The sequence below is a fragment of the Echiichthys vipera genome (genome assembly GCF_963691815.1).
Source record: "Echiichthys vipera genome assembly, chromosome: 19".
Lineage (NCBI taxonomy): Eukaryota > Metazoa > Chordata > Actinopteri > Perciformes > Trachinidae > Echiichthys > Echiichthys vipera.
Window position 1 is genome coordinate 26932320 of NC_139844.1, and position 22729 is coordinate 26955048.

Sequence of the window (22729 nt, forward strand, 5' to 3'; positions counted from 1 at the left end):
GTTTAAAAACACTGCTTTGCGACATCTCAGTCAAGTGCTTCACTAAACCTTCCCATGTTTACTTTTCAGTTTCAGGTTAACACAAAAAAACAAAAGTGTGTCCTTTTTTTCATCCATAAATCAGCAAAAGCTTCCACTGTGAACTGCACTGAGCCAGCAGGCTGTTCTTTACCACAATAGTGTGAACAGGACACCTCAGAAAGGTCAAAAATGATATTCATTGTATATCAATGCTAGAGTGTGCAGAAAAAATATACAACTAAACTCTAAACTAAACTAAAGATACAGAAAAAACTAGATGTTATTCATAATTGTACATGTTTGTTTGAGTTTCAATCATAATTCTTCCTTTGAATAATCTGTCATTTTCTAGCCTTTCCCTCCAAACACAAAGGACTATAAGTGAGATGAAGTCGGGCTCACATTTCAGTGACACTTGATATTCTCCAACAACTGGAACCATAAAATCATCACAGCTGAAATTGTGAAAACAGCTGAACTTGGCCTGGAAACTGAAGCAGATACAGAATCCTGGAGCTTTCTGTTAAATATCCAAACAGATCTGTCCACAAACACTTCCAGGCCTCTCCCACCTCAACCTGTCTTGCTTTACTACCTCGAGCTGGTGTTGGGCTCACGTGTTCAGGTGCTGGCTCTCTTCAGGGCTTGTCTGCTGGCAGACCGCTTGGTGGTAGGTATGTCCAGAGCACTTTTTCAGGTGTATGGGCACCTCTTCCTGGGCTCCGCTTCCCACTTTGCGAACCTTATCCTTGTCTCTACGGACCTGAGATGTGCCGCTGCTGCCCTTTGACGAGACCGTCTGGCCTCTGAACAGCTGTGCTCGCTGCTGACAAAGGCCCACCTTACTGAGGAGGATGAATATGTCCCCCCTGAAGGCCTTTGTGAAGATAGCGTAGAGGAATGGATTGGCACAGGAATTGAGCGGGTAGAAGAGCACCAATAAAATCTTGGAGTTGGAGACGGTGATGAGTGGCCGGTCCAGCACGGCAGACATGGCGTAGAAGGAGATCGGCGCCATACACAAGAAGTCAGTAAAGATGAGCACAGCCATGCGCTTGGCAATGTTGGTATCCTTGGATCCAGAACGGTAGTGAGGGTTGTGCACTGCGCAGTAGATCCTGACGTAACAAGCACAGATAACAAGAAAGGCCAGGATGTTAAGGACCAGCACGGACAAGATGTAGACCTGAGCCACTGTGGACTGGGTGTCCATTGGGAGACAGATGCTGACCTTCTGGTAACTGCTCACCCCAAACAGTGGCAGCAGGGCCAGTAGGAGGCAGAAGATCCATCCGCCGAGCATAACGGCTGCCGCGTGGTGCAGACGCAACTTACGATCCAGCCGCATGGCGAAGGTGATAGCATACCACCGCTCCAGAGTGATCACCGTCAAGGTGTAGACAGACAGCTCGCTCGCGAAAACGGTAAAGAACCCTGCCAGTCCACAGCCGGGGCCCGTCTGCCAGTCTATGGCGTGGTTGAAGTACTCGGCTCGTGTGTGGAGGTCTACGGAGGCGATAAGTAGCAGATAAATCCCCATGCACAGATCTGCAAAGGCCAGGTGACACATGAGGAAGCGGGACACCGATAGCTTGTAGTGGCTCGTGAGCAGCACTAGCAGCACCACCACGTTCCCCAAAACAGCCAGCAGACTCACGAACCACACAGACACTCGCAGGAAGCCAAAACCCATTATGTCCTCACATGGATTGAACTCATCGGGCACTGGTGCACACGCCACCTCCTCCCCCTCCTCGCACACCACATAATCGTAACGGTTGTCAAAGTCCTGGCTGGTGTCCTCCTGGGGGTTCTTGAGGGTCTCTCCGAAACCCACATCCTCATCCGGCTGGCCCCCAAAGTAGGCGTGGTAGTGGAGGCTTCCATGGAAGTCGCCTCTCCTCCAGTCTTGCTGGGACTCTCTGTGGCTTCCTTCATTTGACTCCTGGTCTGGGATTGTTTCCACCGCACCGTCCCCTTGGAGGGAAGGCATGCCGAGGGGCCCCACAGAGCGCTTGTGATGCTGATCGTTGGAAGCAGTCAAGTTGCAGAAGATGTACTCCAAAAAGCTGAAAAACACACACTGACTGAGTCCACAAAGTAACACTGTAGGCCTAATTTAGACAATAATATATTATATATCTGGCTTCATCTTTACTCGCACTAAGTGTCAAATCAAATCATTTCATTTATACATCCAGTCAGAGAAAAGTAAATCCTGTTTTGAGAGTCATTACGAGTCTGGCTCAACCTTCTTCCTACAATAACAGCAATGAGTGACACTAATTATGGCCGCACTCTAAGAAGTTATAGGTAAACACATCAGAGGGTTGATTCAATACCTGCCAAAGTCCACACCATACAAGTGCAGCTGCCCCGTTCACTGTGGCCATCCAAACACACAAAAACACAAGAGCGTTCTATTGGACGCTGTTTGTTTTACACTATGGCTTCTTGTGACGCTTACACTTGACTTTTCCGACTCATAAGTACATTTGACAAATGCGATATGAACGACGAAGGCTCACCCGCGTTTCTTTTTGAGGTTTTTGAAGCCGCAGCAGTGGCTGGGGTAGGTGAGGTTTGCGACAGTGAGGTGCTTGAAGGTTTTGATGGGCGGCAGCTTCTTTAGGGCCCAGGCATTGCGCGCCTTCAGCTCCCGGAGATAATCCATACCTGTGGTTGGCAGGGAGGTGATCCCTGTTAGGGAAACATCTCTTCAAGAGAAAAAGGGAGGGAAAGAATTTTAAGAAGATACATTAGACGCATTAACATGGATTTTTGTTTCTGGGCACAGTTTTTGGTAGAGTGGCGATGAAAGGAAAGTGGAGGGGGCACCAGCGTTGAGTTGAGAGGTGTTTTTGGGGTTGCACAGATGAAAGCTTTCTGCAAGGAACGATAAAATGTTTGCCTGGGTCAAAACCAACAAACCAATCAAATCTAATATTTCCACAGACTGCACTGCTCTGAATGTAAGTTCAGCCCGCTGCACAGGTCACGGCAGCGGTCGTCGCAGTCTGTGAAAATATTGAATCTATGTGGGTTTTGCTCCTGGTAAACATTTTACCTTTCCAGGTAGACAGAAGACAACGTTAGGATACCTGTGCCTTTTGAATCAGTCGTCTCAAACTGATCCTGTAAAGGGCCGCTGTGGCTGCAGGGTTTTAATCCAACCAAGCAAGAACACACCTGACTCGACTTACTCAACCAACTGCATTGCCTTCACACAGTTGATTTGGTGGATCAGGTGTGTTCTTGCTTGGTTGGAATGAAAACCTGCAGCCACAGCGGCTCTTTACCGGATCAGTTTGAGACACCTGCTTTAAATACTTTGACTTTCTCCATAAGTTTTTAATCAGTGATTTATGGAGTGCTGAAGTCACACATGGGGTTGTCAGAATGCACGTACAGTACTCGATGCTCAAAGATAACACTGAATACTATGTTTTCACCTGAATACCCGGAAAAAACCCAACTTGCACCACCCATTCAGGTATCTGGATCAAATTTACTGACAGAAAATGTACAAATGAGCCCGACACGATGAGACCAGAGATCTAATAGGTGGATTAAACAACACCCTCCATCTGTTTCCCAAAGTGAGCTCCTCTCTCCTTCATCATCTTTAAACTATTATATGTGGTGTTTCTTCCACTCAGCTGTCATGCCAAAGCCAGCTCAACCTCATCGGGACAAAGACATGCAGGGGATTGACAATCTCACCAACATCCTGCGTGATCCCATTATCAGGACATTCGGCTGTTCAGCCCCGGACCCTCCCCCTTTCCAGGGGCCAAGTAGAGGCCGAGTTCTCCTCTGCTGTCTTTAGTTTCCTAACCCATTAAGTCACTGTATCTGCTGATTAATTCGATTAAATAAAAGAAACACAAGCAAAACATTTCACATTTGCTAAGAGCTTAGTTTTGTCCCATTTGCGATCCCCACTTCTCTGCCCACTGCTCTTTTTCCCTCTCATGGGGCACGTTGTGTGAGGCTTTTTTAAGAAAAACCAGCACAGACTCTGAGTATCAGTCTGATTTTGTCATTCGCAGATGTTTAGCTAATGACCTCATGGTGGTGACCTCACTCAGGACATGTTCCTCAGTGGAACTGAGGAGGAAGACCTGCACACGAACCCCGTTCACCTAACCAGATACTCGATGGCTAGATCAGAGCCATAACAGCAACTAGATAGCCGTGGTAAAGGGTTTTGGCAATCGAACACCTTTTAGAACGGAGACGCAGCTTTAAAAACCTTGAGAATGGCGAAAACGCCGACAGTATCAGAGAAACGTCTGAAGTTTCTCCCTCCCACACTCGCACACAATGCGTTTCAGATTTCCTGGTCAGTGACACAGCTGTGGGAGAATGATTTCTGCTCTTTGATGATATGCTATCCATTTCACGGACATGTCTCATCCAGACTGCACATTATGAATGAGGAAATTGTTGAAATCTGACTTGACATGGTGTGAATAATGAAATTAACGACCTAAGCTTATGATTTATTGATATATACGCTTTCAATATGGTTTGCTATATGTAAATGTGAAATACATCATTAAGGCAGTAATACTTCCCTTTCTTGCCATGTCTGTATGATAAATATGAAGCTATAGCCAGGAGATGGTTAACTTAGCTTATAGCAAAACCTCACAAGTTTCTCCCTTCCACAAGACCAAGGGTGTCAAACTGATCCAGTAAAGAGTCGTGTGGCTGCAGGTTTTCATTCCAACCAATCAAAAACACACCTGGTCCAACAAATCAACTGTGTGAAGACAGTTCAGGTGATTGAGTAAGTCGAGTCAGGTGTGTTGTTGCTTGGTTGGAATGAAAACCTGCAGCCACAGCGACTCTTTACTGGATCACTTTGACACTGCACAAGACAATACGTAAGGCTAAAATCAGAGGGGGAACTAGCCTGACTCTGTCCATAGGTATCAAAATCCACTCCTCCGGAACGCACAAATTAACACATTAAATCGTGTGTGTCTGCTCCTTACAAAAACAGGTATGGATCTATTCTTTCATCCAACTCAAAGCAAGAAAGCGAATAGGCAACCATCATTTTGTCCCAGAACGTCTTACTTTTCCTTTACAGTGAGACCAAGCAACAGGAGCCACTGTAGCCACACGAGCATATTGTGTGTGTAAGTGAACTGGTGCAGTAATGTCAGTTACGTGATAATATCTCCCATAAGATGCTAACACCAGCGGTTGGCCATTGGCACTGAGGAAAGTCGACAAACAACCAAAGTCAAGAGATCAAAAGCAAACTTGTTATATAAGGTAAGATTTTATTTTTTGTTATTTTCCTTTAACATCGCATTGTTGGTTTACTTCCTCTCACACAGGCGTAGAGTGTTAGCCCGTTGTGTTTTACTCTCAGATCAGTCTGGTAACGTCCGGCAGAGAAAATTTAGAGAAGTTAGCCAAGCGACCGAACCAATCAGCGTTGGTTTTGACGCAGATTTAAGTGTGACGCAACGAGGAGCGACTGTTCAGTGTAAACAACATGGCGGCTTCCGCGGATGAGACGAGCGCAGGAGCAAGCTCTTGGATCTGTTGGAATATGCAACAACAGCAAATATCCTTTACCTACATGTTGTTTACTTTCTGAGCTTTGCCCCGACACTGTTAGCACGTGATACGCTTTGTTGATCTGATTGGTTGATTTGGCCCATATGTTGGTGATAGACAGATGGTTTATCCAATCAACAACCCCTTTAAAAGATCTGCAAATGAGAGTTCCCAGATGGATATTGACTGAAGTCTTGATGGTGTGTTCAAGTGCCCCTTTTTGGGCGTGACTCAGGTGACAAGAGATGACACAACAGTTGGCCTTTGTCACCCTTAGTTCTCGCTAGTTATTGTATGTGTTCAACTTTTAATTTGTAAGAGAATACATGCTTTTTCTTATTTTGAAAGTTGTATTCTTGCTCTAAAGTAAGCAACAAGTTGCTACAACTACAATTACTTACAAGCACAAAAGTGCATGACCAATATCCTGTGGTTCATACTGTGGTTCTCCTCTTGGAGACGACTGAGTAATTACAAACAGAGTTAATAAAAGCAGCTCAAGTGTCCAAACTTTCAGGTACTCACAGAAGCATGGGTCCGCTGATGGTGCCCGCAAACACCCTTTCATCCATCTTGGTAAGATACTTATTCCTGTGAAGGTCTCTGGACAGGAAAGCACAAACGTAACTTCATCAGGAGAAAGCTATCCTTCACATTTCAATCAGACGGACAGAGAGGCGAGGCAGGGCATAATATTTCCCCAAGCCTCATCACTGCACATTTCTCTTTATTTTCTCTCACTTAAGGGGTGAAACATGACAGAGAAAGGTCTCACTCACAATGTATTCCTTAAACAGACTGGACCCTCACTACACATCTCCCTGAATCTAATAAGTATAATGGATCTGTGAGGGGTGTGTTTGTCTTGGTCAGGCTGCTCTGGGATCAGTTCTCCCCTCAGAGCAGATCGGGCGCCAATACAAACACCCATGTGGGAAGACTCACTAGTCACAGACCAATGGCTTAATAAGGCTCTCATAAGGACCTGGTGTGTGTAGGTGTTGTCAAAGAGGAGAGGAGCCTTAAATTAATAAAATGTACACCTCATATCCTGAATATGCAGGATTCTGGATCAGCAAAGTGTAAATACTCGTAAGCTATTGAATATAGAAGTGTGATTTCTATAAGTCTGACACATATCTAGTATATGGGGAACGCTTAAATCAGACTTCTTGTTCATTACCCTAAAGTCCGGGGGCGCGTTGCGGAAGGACAGTGTGAGTGCGCCCTCAGACAGGCCGTGGACGGCCAGCTGGCCGCAGTTATGCGCGGAGCGGTTGCACTCACACTGGTCAAACGCACTAAGCTTGACCCGAAAAACCTGTTTTGGCCCGGTGCGGAAGGACAGTGTGAGTGCGCCCTGAATCTCCTCATCTAACGCTGCAGGAAAGCGAATATGCATAATTCCTAAAATGGGTAAACATCCCTGTAACAGTTGTCAAATGAATTAAACGAGTTAATGTGAAATACGTACACTTGATCGAGCTTGGTCCCATTGAAGGCATGCTGTTTGATTTCTCTGAAGCCATTTCCATACAGCATCCTGGAACGAAGGAAGACGTTCATACACAGTGATATCCAGACAATAACACTGATTACAATCTGCCTCTCAGGTTTAATATCAGTGAAAATAATTCTCGTGTGTTGATGCCTGGTCCGTCTCCGCGCAGCAGTGACACAGATAAGTAGGATATTTCACATTCTATGGTGAGGTTTCATCTCTTCCGTGCAATTTTGCGGTTTTCAGCCCAGCATTTTCTCTAACTTGCTGTTTTGTGGATTAAAATGACATACCCTCTTCCCTTTCTCCCAAACCTGACCGCGTGCATGTGATGCCTGTTGTGTTTGGGCGAGCGTTTGTTTGTCTTTGATGTCTTTGTCAGATTCAAGGAAGTTCAGTGCGGGGACTTGTTTTTAAAGTGAGGTAAGTTTAGCCAATCCAAACTTCTTCTAGTGGCTATTTTAGGGTTTGGATTAGATTTAGGGATTAAGGACAGTTGTATGCAGTTTGTATGAAAGTGTATGACACAAACCCGTAATTGCATCAGGTGTGACTAGTTATTTTCTGTACATTTATGCACGTGTGTGTCAGCCTATGTGCATGTATGCAGTTGCCCTTGCAGATATCTTACACTGTCAGCACGTCGCTGGTGATGCCGCGAAATGAGTTGGCTGGGATTTCAGTGATGTACGGATGATCAGCAATTTCCCTGCAAAGGGGAGACACAGAGTAGAGAGGAAATGAAGTGGTGTTGTAAATAAATACCTCTCACTGGAAAATGGCACAGGGAGGAATGTAGTTGATGAATGTATTCTCGAGTGTTATGGCTCAGTAGGAAAATTCAATTAGATTTGAGAGGGTGATGACAGAGGGTGGAGATGTGAGTGAAGATATTCATTTAATGCAGAGGGTCATAAATGGACAAGTAGCTGCTTATTGACTTAAAAACAAAGATGCACACACATGCAGAAAGCAAAAACGCTGCTTATTTAACATTTTGTATACCAAAAACACACAGTCACATGTACGAAGGGATGTGGTCTTTATCTAATGAGGTTACAATGCTGTGATCCAATCAAAAATGTCATCCTTCTCCTTCTTACATGGAATACAAAGGAGGATAAACAAATTCAACTGGATATTGCAAATAAACCTTTAAGCGGAATAAAATATAGTGTATGAAAAATCTCCAGTGTTTCCTCAGGAGGCCTGCCAGATTGGGAGTTGTCTCTGATCTTGGCCGTGGGGGGGGGGAGTGCTGTCCCGTTCCGGCCCGGCGACTAGAGGGCTCTGCACCTTGGTGCGGAGGCTCCTGTCTGCCCGGGTTGGGGTGGTCTCTGTGGCGGTGCTCCCTGCGACCTTGAACTGGGATCTCTCCCGGTGTGGTTGGCCCCCCCAAAGGGAGCTTCCTCTACCCTCCTCTGTACCTCAGGTCTCGCTGCCCGGCCATGTCTCTGTAGTGACAGCTAGTGTTTGCGTAGGTGTGAGTGTGTGTGTCTGTGTGTCAGCTTGGCTGTGTGTGTGTGTGTGTGAATGTGTGTATGAACGTATATATATGTGTGTGTGTCTCCGTGCATGATTGTGGGGGTGGGAGGGTTCTTTTAACTTTCTTCTCCTGATTTTATTTGATGTTTCTCTTTTTATGTTCATCTCTCTGAGGCACTGTGCGGAACTTTTCTGTATGAAAAGCGCCGTATAAATAAAGGTTGATTTGATTTGATTGAAAAAAGGTGCTTATCTTGCAGACGGTCTTGTTGGTTTTTGATGGCTTTAGTTATGGCTTTGAGTTAATGTGGCAACGAATTACTGGTGTTAAAGTGCGACTCGTAGCAGTTTTAACCAGCATGAGCATCGATGCGTGTGCTTCGTTTAATGGTTGTAAAGTTAAAGGGACTCACAGCATGAAGTTCATGTCAGTAGAGTGGATGTTGCTCAGGTCAGGGAAGAAAGAAAGGCCGGTGTTGAAAATTCCCCTGAATAGCAAGAGGACAGAAACAGTCAGGTCATACACAACAGAGACCACACAAGCTCCTTTATATACATCTTATGAAGTGGCACATGATTGTCTTAATATTAATCCTCTTTGGGATTATGTCAGGCAACAGTGTTATGCAAAAGTGAGCAATGCTATTACAAAAACCAACGAAAGACGAGATCATTTAAATGTGTACTCTGTAAGATTTGAGATACCTTGGTTCTAGAGGCCTCTTTGGCGGTAAAATGTGACTGAAGGTGACTTTTTTTTTCTCTTTTGTAAACTTTATTGTAACACATTCATGTTCCCTTCTTAAATCTATAAACGCACACGTTCCTATTGTACTTCTGCTCTTACTACAACCCTGACTCAGAAGTTGGAAGTGCACGATTTCCGATTGCAGGTGAACGCAGCATAACCGTTAGTGACGATCTCAGCCGGCAGACCAACCGCTGTCAGCAGCGTCACTAAGATGGCGGCTTATTTACATCCAGAGAGGGGTGTCGCCACAGACACATGTTAAAATACTTCTCAAAAAGGCAAGTAGAAGTGCTTTCATTAGTGGGTCATATGATCGATCACCATTGTTTTAACTCACTCACGATGAATTTACAGGCATATTTATTTGTGCCACCAAAAAGGCAAATTGTCTGGTTACAAGCCACAGATTCTTAAGGTCCCGTAATGTGCTGTTTTCAGGTTCATACTTGTATTTTAGGTTTCTACTAGAACATTTTTACACGCTTTAATGTTCAAAACACTCTTTCATTTTCTCATAATGTCTGTCTGTCTGAATATACCTGCATTCACACCGTCTTAAACGCTCCGTTTTAGTGCCTGTCTCTTTAAGACCTCCTGAAAAGGTCTGCTCTGATTGGTCAGCTCTTCTACATCTGTGCTCTGTGTCTCTGCACCGTCATTGCAGCCAGGGAACGTCTGTAGCGGCACTTTCTACCTAAACATAGTAAAGCTGTGACCTCACGACCGTACAGAAGTCCTGACGGCTCGTTTAAAGTCACAGTTTCTGAATAAAGGCTGTGTGCGTTTCTCAGATTGAGCACTTTGATACTTTCATAATAAATATTTAGCACCTCAACCTGCTTTATATAAAAAAGACATGGAAATCTGTGTTTTTTAAAAGAATATGGGACCTTTAAGAAATCATGAGATCAGGCCAAATACTTTGAATTTCTTCTGAACTCACGCCGTACCTCAGCATTAAAGTCAAAAGAAATATGACTCATTCTTGCCCATGCTGGTACACACAATGCTTTCAATAGAAAACAATGTCTAAATTATTACCAGACCTGAGCATTTTAAGTATATGGCCCTCATCTTTTTTTCGGATTACCATAATGTTGTCAATATGTGGAATTCACTGACAAAGAGACATGCAATGAAAGATACTCACAGGTATTTGAGGTTTGCAAGATTCTTAAAGGCTTCTGGGTCGATGTAGGTCAGACTCTTTGCATTACGTATCTCTCTGAAAGACCAGACAAGAAAAAAATGTCCTTAAAATGCACTTTAACACAAAACAAACTCATGCAGAGCATAAGGAAATGACAGAAGTGTGTGGTGGCCACAATACATTTAGAAAAACACACTGTATGGTCTTAAAACTTGCTGACAGAACAGGACGCAGCGCATGCCAGCGTGTGGGAGAAGGGAAACTCGGAGCAGACAGCCAAGGCCGGAAGTAGAGTCCAATTAGTGTTTCATTAGTGTGTTTACTCTGTTCCGCCCTGGGCTGAACACCTCTCCCTTTTGCATCTGAGGCCATGTGGTGCCCTGGAACGTGTGTGCTGGCCCTCCTTCAAACACCTGGCGAACCGCACTCGGCCCAGCAGACAGACATGGTCAGGTCAATGGAAGTCAGAATGGGTAATGGGAGAGGTTCATCTCCCTAGTGCTGCTGTATCAAGACTAAAGCTTCACTGAAATATCCGATCGCCAAATGATGTATAACCATGACTTAAGCCTCTTTCACGCATGCACTGCAACCCTGAAATTACCTAGACATTAAACACATGTGTGCATTAAGCAGGTCACTGTCAGGAGAATTCTCAGCGGGCGAGTGGGTGACATTTTTTTTTTTTTTTGGCAGTTTTGAAGCTTTTATTCAGTAGGACAGACAGGAAATGGGGTGAGAGAGCGAGGGGGGGAGACATGCAGCAAAGGGCCGTCAAACCTGCGGCCGCTGCCTTGAGGAACTTCATTCTCTTGACATAGGGGGACTTCTCTAACCACTGTTCCACTGGACTCCCCATGGGGGACACTTCTATCATGTGGCTAGCACAAAACCAGAAGAAATCAAGAGGGGGGTGAAGAAGACGGGCGATTCACACAAAGACGGAAACCGAAATGTCTAACTTAAGAGGTGATGCGATTCCCGAACTGTCGCTATGGGCAGATCATGTCCTCCCTCCTACATGCTTTACCCAGGTGCCTCCCCTCCCCTCACCTAAACCAAACTACCTAAACCAAGTGTTTCCAGTTAAGTGACGGACAATCTGCTGTCGTGTGCTACTTATGTGAAAGGGCAACTTTGGACGGTCATTCAGTGGTGTTGTGAATTTGATTTCCTTTTACTTGGAAAAGCACCTTATAAAGGGGGTAAGATGAACATGTTAGCATTAAACTGTTGCAGACGCAGGATAACATTAGTATTGACTTATAGTTGTGTTTCTGGTTACCATTGTAAATCCAACATCAGCACTGCTTTTGCTGTTTTTTGGTCTCCATCAACTCCAGAAAGGAAAATGTGTCCTTAGCTGCTAAATGCTCCACTGTGTTCACCAGCTTGTCGCTAACTGTCTACTGTTTGCTGTCGAGCGAGTATTGTTCAGTGTGTTCATCAGAGCTTTGGCTGGAAATGAGGGTTATGAGCCCGGTGAGATTAAGGCGCAGGCCGTAAAACCAAAACATTCAGCTCACAGATGCTATAAAGTTCCACAGAGCTGCACAGTCGGCTGATGATTAACTACCAGCGACTCCTTCTGCATTTCCACATAATTTGATCCATAGTTAATATAAAAATATTGATTAATGCAGCTTTAACTACCCACTTACCCACTCGTAAAGGACCCAAATAAACTTCTATTACTGCTGCTGCAAAGATAAAATGCATAGTTTTTTCCCCACAAAAGAGCAAACATGTAGAAGCTCTCATAAACTATGTGTACTTATAGGTCGATCACTATTGGTCTCACTTCTTTTGCTAATAGATGAACAAAACTGAAATTTATCTGTTTAAAAAAACTGTAAATTTAGCTTCCCAGTAAAAAAGAAGAATTCTTGACATTGGGGGTTTCACTTGATGGTGGCCCTCTCTGAGTTCTCAGCTCCGGCTGCAGCCTTAGATCCACAGCTGCTGTCGGCCTCGAGCAGCCAACAGGAAGCAGAGCATTAATTTGTGTCTGACCCTGAAGGAAACCTGAGAGAGATGCTATTATCTGATGTATGGCACTACACCACACCAATCAGTGGCAAATAGGCCCCGGAGATCCAAAATACACCCCCAGAACACTGATACAACCCGCAGCTAGCCGCTTGAATTATTGTTTCTGTCTGCGTTTCGATGTCTGGAATTCAGCGGCTAATATGGAACGACTAAAAGTATAAATAATTAAGATTAACATGACAGCCAAATGTCAAATTAATTTCTGTAGCTCTTAATCAGCCACAGTCTCAAACGGCTACACATGCCCACCTTCTACACCGTAATAGAAGAGTGGAAATAAATTGCATTCAAACACAAACTGCAGTGTTACAAAGAGGCTTTAATATGGAGCAAGCCTTTCACATGGGTAGGAAGGCGTGCAGTAATATATGAAGGAGGTGGAAAGTGTGTGGTCCGTCTGGTGACTCAGCCATAAATCTCTATCCTGTAATTGAGAATAGTGTGCACCTTGCAGGACACTGGCTGTTGTTTGGCCTCTCCGCTCACAGATGCTTCTGATTACTCTGGCCACAGTAATAACCATCCAGATAATAAGTTGTTTAATCACACGTAATTGTTCCTCATCTAATCTGCATGTAGCGTTCCCAGAACAGGGTCATTTTTTTGTTAATTTCTTGAATTGCGAGTGTGTGCTCTTTGAGGAGCGGTAAGTGGTGTGGAGGAGAGAAATAAGCTCCTAACGTCTTTCTTCTTCGCTTCCATTCGCTGCAGGCCAGGTTCAAAATTAAGCATTTTTCTCTCCAGAGAGCAAATGGGGCAGCGTAATCAATAGAGATCGATAACGAGCGTGCCGCTGTCCCTTAGTTACTCACATGTGGGTGATTTTCCTCAGGCTGTAGAACGAGTGCCTCTCCAGCCTCTGCAGCGTCACGTCCACTGATATATATCTTAAAGAAACACACAGAGCTTATACTGAATTTAAAGTACAAATCGTCTTTGTTAAATAAAAATAATTCAGTTTATTTAACCATCTGTCTATCTTGTAGGAACGAAGGTGCTGCACCAGGCGAAAAATATAAGACATGTTCTGATAAATGTGTGTGAGCGTGTGACTCTACAACTGATCCTAAAGCCTGCAGCTCTTTCCTGAATTTATCAACCCACCTTGCGTAAAGCCTTCAAAGTCACGGGTCATTTTACAGGTATGCACCTCACATATACATTACCCAGTCATCAGTCACTCTGCTCACATTTGTTATTACTTGGTAACTTGTATGCTCTTTAAATAAACCGTGAACTGAGCACGTGATTAACCTTAAAAATGAAAAGCACAACATGTTCTGTTTACTTACAGTTACTACAGACACTCGATGAAACGTTCACAAACTAAAAAAAGGAGCTCGTACTCGAGAATCTGACTGACATTTGGTTGGTTTTCCATCATGCAGTCTATCATTTTATCTGGACGGCGAACAAAGAGTCAATGGAAACACTGGCAATTTGAAGTCATGGCTGTTTGAGGCTTTACAGAAGACGTCTCATCCACCCTCCGTCTCCCTTCATGCATGACTTGGACGCAGACGTCGGACTCAGCGGCCGGGGATCAAAGCTCAAGTGTATATTTTACCTCGACGCAGAGACTCCACCCCTATCTAAAATCACCACCGCACACCCAAAACGCTCTGCTGGAATACCTAGCCGATGTCCAAGCCCCGCTGCGGTTGAAGGACCAACATTCCTATTGAAGGAACGCATTAGCGCTTCCAGCTGTGATTAGGAGCCAGCAGTGATACTAACCAGAGAGCGTATCAGCTGCTTGGGTGGGAGACAGAAAGGAAAGGAGGGGAGGAGGGCAACTGGGACACGTTCCCACTTTTTAAGCAAAGCGGTTGAAGAGCAACAGGTGGATGAGAGCCCTGTAGGGATTTGTGTTTAAATAGCAGTTAATGAAAAAGTGTATGAGCCTTGAATGGAATAATCCCTCTGAATAAATTGCCACTCACATCCTTGAGATGTTGACCATGTTGGCGAAGGCCTCTGCTGGCACGGATGACAGGCGGGTCTCAAAAAGCCATCTGGTTGGAAAACAGAGAGGGACATTTTAGTTGTCACAAACACATTTTAGCCAGTGTCTTCTAATGACATTTTTTCATTAGCAAGGTGTTCTTTGACATTTACAAGTACTAGATATTTTGGCAACTGTACTTCAGAGGAAAAGACCACTCTCCCATCTGTAAGGTAAATACAGTAGCCTGTGTAACTGGAGCCAGCCGCCGGTTAGCTTAGCCTAGCATAAATACTGGAAACAGTTAGTTTGTCCAAAGCTTAGAACAGTTGCTTGTTTAATTTTGTTTGTTTTGTCTGTTAAATAAAAAGCAAATCATGATGACAACATATGGTTGTTTTAAAGTAACGTGCCAGACTATTTCCTGATATTGAGCACTTCCTGCAGTCTCTGCTAGTTGCCTGGCAACTGCTGTTGGCTAAGAAATAGCCAACCCATTAACTCCTCGTAATGTGACAAACTGTTGTTTTTAGACTTCAGTTTTTGTGCAGACTAAACAAATTAGATATAACGTGTTAGATGGTGATTTACGGGTGCTGTTGGGTGGATTTTGTTACCGTTGGACGGAGCAAGGCTAGCGTTTCCTTCTGTTTCAAGTCTTTGTGCTAAGCTACTCTCTTATGGCTATAGCTTCATATTTAATTTACAGATATGAAAAGGGGATCAGTCTTCTCATCTAACTCTCAGCAATAAAGTCAAATACATGTTCCCAAAATGTCAAAAGAAAGGATTGAATGGACGAGGCTAAAATCTTATTTTTATAATGAAGTATAATGAGATTTAAAACGTCATTGTGAAAATGTTCATTATTCTCTTTGTCACTTTGACACAAAGTCAACTCTGGACAAGAAGAGATCGAAAGAGAAGAGAGATGAGAAAAGGAACGACAGATAAAGGCCCAACACTGACGCGTTTCAGAATCAGATGAAAGACGTCTTTGAAGTAGACCTAAGTGGTGAAACAGCCCCATTCTTGGAACATGGGAAAAAACAAAGACTTGGATCTGACTGGACCTGAGCTGGCAGCCAAATCAAACAATGTCTGGGTCTGTTTAGGACGATGTTCCAGAAAGTAAGTTTAGGACCTAAGCGTGGGATACACAGGTTTACACTGACCTCCACATTGTTCAGGATAAATTAGTACCTAATGTTACAGTTACATTGTAAATCCAAGGGTTAATTAAATATTTAGAATCAATGCTGCTTCCATATCTGTACTGTAGCACTGCCTTGGTTTCTCGACAAAAAGCCAATGGGATATTTCCATTGGAGTTGGATAATGGCAGAAAATTAGCTTGGTTTATGACACTTTCACGATTTGTTCAGCAAGAGAATCTTTAGAATCAACACCACTTTTAGGATTGACCGGAAATCCCTCCAAAGGGTTTTTAACAGCGCCCAAAAGATCAGTGGTTGCTCACTCCCTAACCTTAAAGAACTGTACGGCTCTCGCTGTCTTAGTCAGACGCTGTCTAGGGCAGACGTTTCAGGTCTCTGAATGCTCGGACTAATAGACTTAGGAACAGTTTTTATCATAAAGCTATAACAACAACACCGCAAATACCTTTACCTATGTTGGTACATGATGCTCAGGGTCTCTGCAATCTACAGTTTTTTGTTTTGTCTCCTTAAGCTGCTGCGGTGTGTGTGCGCGTGTTGGTGTGTAAGCAATGTGTCTTTTAAAGGTTGAGTCTTTTCTATTTGATGCTTTTAATGTTAAATTATTTCTGCACTTTTAAGGGATTGTACTGTAAATTTCGTTGTACTGGTACAATGACAATGAAGACAATTCTTCTATTTCTGAAGTGTAAATGCAACTGCTAGAAGTATAAAGCTAACGTCGCCATAAACGAACTACATCCTGGTCGCATGACCACGTCACCATCAATAGCTTCCAGCTGGTTTTGCATGTTCGACCCAGTGACGTGAGCGGCCTCGTCTAGCCACTTTTTAACAACCGCATTTCAAAAGACACAAGTTTCAAAATTCCCAAGCCGGGTATTTGCTGACAAATTTTATGTCACAGAGGAAAACATCAAAATCTAAAGCTCGTCTTAACCACAGACCATCATTCATGCATCCAACCAACCAAAAACGCATTAAAATAAATGTGTAGAAATGTTAACTCATCTCTGGGTTTTAGGGCGAGTTCCTGCAACACTCCATATGAAGCTAGCCAAGAGATGGTTAGCTTAGCTTAGCATAAAGTCTAAAAGCAAGGCGAAACAGCTAGCCTGGGTCCGTCCAAAGGTGTAAGAGGTTTAAAGGTAGTAGGTTTTGTTACCTTTGACCAGAGCGGGCTAACTTATTCCAGTACTTTTGCTAATTAAGCTAACCAGCGTTAGCGTGGCTGTAGACTCATATTTAGCATACAGTCATGAGAGTGATGTTGATCATCTTATCTAACGTCTGGCAACAAAAGTAACTAAGTAAAGGTGTTGTTTCTTTCCTGTGATTTCGCTGCAGACTTTGTAGTGGTAGATTTCAAAAAACACAAAATGAAAATAGAGGAAATAAATAAAGATGGCAGCCACATGTGTTGATGTCATGGTGTACCCCTCAGTAGGATGCACATTCAGAGTTTGTTCCACTGCATCCTGTCTCAACTGGCAACAGCGTATGTATCTATTTGGAAACAGGTACAAAAAGCCACCATCTTCATGCACCTTTAATTCATCAGGGGAACAATAGACTAATTCATGCCCATGGGTCTGAAACAGGCTCTCATGGGGGGGCGGGGGTTAGTCAGTCGGTAGACACGGGAGCACAGCACCCTGCACGCGCTTTGACAAACTCAAACAAACAGAGGGACACAGAGCAGACCCTGATACCAAACACCCCTGTCAGAACCGCGTTGTCTCGCCACGGCGTTCAAACCCAAATAACCAGCGTGCATTTTCTCTCAGGAGCGTGAGGGGGGAGAAGACCGACGAGCCCATCCTGGAGGCTTGAGGAGAAAATTGCTCCCCCAATTTGTCATTTTGGATAGAAACCCGAGAAAACAAACAGGTTGGGAATTGAGTTTGAAGTGGGGAAAAGCCACATAATTCATAATATTGCCAGCATTGGATTGACAACATAGCTGTGTTTACTATGGGCTGACTCATTTTGATGTGTAATGGTTTGTGGTGACTGGTGGAGAAGGTCAGTTACATGTTCTGCCTCACATTCAACCTCCAGTGTGATTCAGTGTAAACTCATATCATGTAGAAGTGCTATCTCTATAAAAGCCCTAAGTCCGAGTGCTTGGATATGCACTACAGTTACTTTTTACGTGTTTTGTTGGTTCTGATCTCATGTTCTGTGAGTGTAGGACGAAAAGAAGAAAGTGGTTAAGACAGGCGACGGTGGAAAACGATTTATTTATTTTTTTCTAGGTTTTTATAAAAGATTAAATTTGTTTTCTCATTAATACGCGAGGTAATTATTGCAGAATGTGAAGCAACAGTAACAATTTCCATTACACGACACATCAATACAAAGTAATAGCTGGGAAACTGTCAGTATTTCCAGTAATCTCAGCTACGGCACATCATGTTCAACATCCCACTTATTATTTTACAACTAATCCCAGTGCTCATCTGTTACCATTCAGGAAACGGCATAAGGATTTCACTCTTCGGTCCCTTTTATTAGATGAGCGATCGAAAGGACGACAAATATCACAAGTTATCGCATGTTTAAGCTCCGATCCAAAAACCCTGAGGTTTTTGAAAAACTGGAACTGCTGTCTTTTTTTTCCTCCGTTTCCCTTGAAGTCCTTTTTTCTCCTAATTATTCTCAAATGTAACTCTCCTGGTGTTTGAGAAATGTGCTGTAAAAGGTAAATATTGTATTTGAATGCATCGTCCAGACGCAGTCGGGAGTCACGCTACGCAGGCTTTTAAGCGTGTCTGTGCTTTCCTTTCCCCCTCTCTGACTCCCAGTGACACATGGAGTAACCTACAAGTACACACACACACACACACACACACACACACAAAGGACTCCAAACTCTAAGTATCCACATGTGAACACACACATGCACAAGTCTGCTTTGCATTCACATACAGTTTTGTGATGGGAGTTTTTACACATTTTGTACCGCAAAATAATTTCAAACCAAACTGTGTTAATAACGTAATTAGAAAAATATTAAAAATGAAAAATGTAAAGACGGGTTTCGGCACAAAACTCCAACAATGTTTTTGTTTTTTAAAAAGGCCTTCAAAGGAATAGTTTTGGGAATCATACTTATTTGCTTTCTGTCAGAAATAAGATGTTTGATACCAGTCACATATCTGTTTATTAAATATAGTTAATGCTAGAGCAAGCAGCCAGCTCCTTTAGGGTGCTTCCGCATCTGAGGTGTTGAGGTCCCGATTCAACAAACCCTGGAGCATTTCGTCGGATAGTTGGGTTGGTTTGGGGTGGTGAGGTGTGGACCAAAAAAATGAACTTGTCTGAAAACACGGATGCAGGTGCTTCCAGCTGCTTTGAATACTCATTGTTCACCTTATTCTAAAATATTTGATCGATAGAAAACACCAAAGCAAAACCAGAAAACCAAAGGCTGCATGAATTTGGTATTGCTCAATTGTTTCTGAGAGCAAGTGTCGTTGAGGAGTTTCACTGGGACATTCTGTCCGATAGCTAACTGCTGCTTTGACTGCATCACATTTGATTTATGTTTGGTTTGCTTGACAATGTGCAGTGGGGACGTCAACCGAACCGACCGATTGTCTTTGCCAAAAAACGTCCATATATGTCGACTGTGCAAGCACCTTTTTACGCCGCATATGTACGTTACTCTAGTGGCCGTGGTAATTATTGCTAGAGCAAACTAGGAAGTAAGGTGACGTAGTTTAAGAGCCCCAGCATCTGCGTAGGAAGGAGGGTTGGGACGGTGAATGGGTCACCACATGGAGTTTGTTCCGCAGAAGTACCACAGTATAAAAACAACAGTTCTACAGGGAGTTATGTGCTGGACTGTGCTTCCAGTTGTTGTGCTAAGCTAAGCTAAGCTAAGCTAACCAGTGCTAAGTGTAGCGTTATATATAAAATAAAAATATGAGATGGGGCTGATCTTATTTTGTCGCTCAAGAAAACATATTTCCCAAAAACATTAACTTTTCTCATGTTATCTGACCCCAAGACAAAGTTCTTGAGTTACATTTGGACCCTGCCAAAACAAAGTCAAGTACGTATCCATCTTTGTTAGCGTAATAAGTGGCTAAAGCTGGAGTAAGTAGGACTGAACAGCTCTGGCCTGACCAGGGCAGCGGGGTCATTCACTCCTCCGTGTGTGTACAACAAAATCAAACTCCCTCACGCCTCATCTGCTAGAACATCCCGCTCGATGCACAGTCTATTTTGGGCTTTTTTGGCAGATGTTTTGATCAGGAGGGGTGACAATCCAGCGTTTGGTGGCATGCTTTCATGTCTCTGCCTCCAAGAAAGCTCTGGGTGAACGTTGGGCAGGAATGTGAGGAAATCGTAGGGGACATTAGGGCACGCGGCGAAGTGAATTGGGGCAGTGATCGGGAGATAATTTTATGTGATGGGAGGCGATGCAAAGTGGTGTTTGGGATTGAAGGATGGAGGGGCGTTCCAGTAAACTGTAAGAAAGGAATGATGATTATCATAACATAGAGCAGGACATTCACCTTCGATGAATTATCATTAGTGAGCCCTCGCTTGTGAGGAATTTTGTGGCAGAAAGGCAGCGAGGAAGAGTACCGAGCTGGTTATTTTCACAACAACATCACCAAAAGTTCAGCTTATACAACGTAACAGTAACATCTGATTAATCACTCAAGAATGCTGCTTTAAATGGAAACCCCTTTCTAATTCTTCCAGTTCTATGTTTCCACACATGCCACGGAGTCCCTCTGAAGGGCATGTGTTTCCATCACTCAAGGCCGCAGCAAACTGGTCGCTCTCTGTTGCATAATTTTTGCCCCGTACTTAAGCAATTTAGGAAGTGTAAAAGGCAAGACGTGACCCTGACATATTACATCAGCTCCCAGGATTCTTCACAGATGCACACACATAGATACATTTGCTTTTTTACAATTCTGTTGCTTTAAATACCCACCGCTAACAGGGTCACACAGCTTATTGCCACTGTAATGATGACATTTTCATTTGGATTTATCATCTTTGTAGTACATGAAGGAAAAAAGATGCACCTTTTTACGCTGTTTATAATTGTAAATTGAATATCTTTGCATTCGGGCTGTTTGTCAGACAAAAGCAGTTTTGAAAATAACATATTACTCCTGGAAATTGCGTCTGGGATCACCATTTTCTGATATTTGACAGTCTAAGCATGCGTTTTGAAAAGATAATCAACAGAAAATCACAAATGAAAGCTATCATTAGCTGTGGCCGGAGCTGGCAGTCGTATTATTATACTGTCATAATGGAAAGACTTGGGACTGGGAAGTGGGGTTACTGTGAGTCCACTATAGTGTTTACCTGACTCTGAGCTGGGTTAAGAGTGTGTGTCAATGTTAACCTGGCTGTTAGTGAATCAGCACTCTACTAATATCTAACCCAAGATAAAACAATATGGTGTACAGACAGACAAGTTGAAGCTGAATAAATAACTGCGAGAAGGCATTTGTTATTTTTATAAAAAAGAAAAAGAAAAGCAAAACAATGAGCTGCACTGAGTTTTAATCAAACACAGAAAAAGCGTTGTTTCCAAAATGTATAATGCAGGACCCCGAAATATTAAATTATTAAAATACCACACAGCCTCCTGTGAAAGTTTCTGAACTGGATATCGTGGGTTTCTTCTCTTTCTCTCACCGTCACTACCTCTCCCTGCGTCCATCCTCATGTCTAAACTACAGTAAATCACAGGGACAATTAATGCGTCCATATGTGAATTTGTAAAATAATAAAATAAATAATAATAAAGAAGTGAATGATAAACCCCAAACCGCAACTTAACCCACAACCAACCACAAATCAGGAATATATTTGGGAAAATTCATAATGTCTTTTAAACCTCTACAGTTACATGCACTTTATTTATACGGTTGTTACAATGGTTCAGTTTTTGTTTTAATGAATTGTGATTTAAATGGATGAGTCATTACCAATTATTTATGGTGTTCTTTGACTATATTTTACGAGGGGCTACATTTCTTACTAAATCTCGAATACAGGTTATAATGGCACATTTTAGCTCGTCATAAGCCTGCATATAATAGACTAGAAATAATAGGGCTGCCTTCAAATGGGATAACTTAATATCCCACAGCCTCAAAGTCCCTCAGGGAGCACTTTGGGAGAATATTCATGATAGTTTAATGACTTTTCCTCGGGGTTAAGAGCACTTTACAGTTAAAACACACACACACACACACAGCAGAATGACTTTTACAGATGCCTTTTGTACGCCTACTTACAGTGTCTCCGTGCTCGCTGGAAACCTGGGGAGGATATCAATGTCAAAGCAGGAGATTGTGTGCGTCTTCCACTCAGAGCACTCGCACACGGCGGGGCAGGAGTCATCCTCAGACACGGTGCTGCTGATGGGGAGAGTGACGAGCACAAACAACGCACACGTTATCACCTGCATGCTGGAGTGCCTGCAAGTTTCCGCTCAAAATATCCTCCACACTGACTTCTGATTTTTCCCTGACAGTCCTCTTGATGTCCACAACAAGTACCTAGAGCAATCTGAGTGAGCCGGTGTGGTCTGTGATGTGTGTTTTTAGGTGTGTAATCCGCAGACGGGATAGAGAGAGTGGAGCTGCAGGAGGAGGGCTGTGCTCGGTGCTCTTTACGGGGCCCCAGGAGTGTCTGTGAGGCTGAAAGGTGGGGATGCTGTAGGACGGACAGCTGCAGCCCTGTGGTGGGTTTGGAGGTGGGCTTCAACTGGAGGGGTGGGTGGACTTCTGAGGCACTCTTGTGTTACTCCACACCATGTTTTTTTCACCCTTTTCTCCCCCTGAGACGTGCATTTTATTGTATTCTGTTCAGTAAATAGTGAAGTTAAACTCCATAAATGTAGTTTATGCCCAATAGTGTCTTTCCTTCCTGCAGCTGTCACACACACACACACACACACACACCAAAACAATAACAAATAATGACAGTTACTGCACTATTATGTCCACCAACTGGGTTCACCTCACAGAGTCAGCTCAGGTGAATGTGTAATACTTTTATTTTTCTCCTGTGCCTTAGC

The 22729-nt window shown here is 43.5% G+C and overlaps 1 protein-coding gene across 1 annotated transcript; it reads right to left on the minus strand.

Moving 5' to 3' along the window:
- Window positions 1-634: 634 nt before the first annotated feature.
- On the minus strand, window positions 635-22117 carry tshr (thyroid stimulating hormone receptor; the record flags this gene model as incomplete). The annotated part of the gene is made up of 10 exons (XM_083934131.1): window positions 635-2090; window positions 2550-2738; window positions 6127-6204; window positions 7076-7144; window positions 7734-7811; window positions 9001-9075; window positions 10489-10563; window positions 13353-13427; window positions 14484-14555; window positions 21945-22117. The coding sequence occupies 10 exons, from the start codon at window positions 22115-22117 to the stop codon at window positions 635-637; spliced, it is 2340 nt and encodes a 779-aa protein (XP_083790257.1).
- Between the last annotated feature and the right edge of the window lie 612 nt (window positions 22118-22729).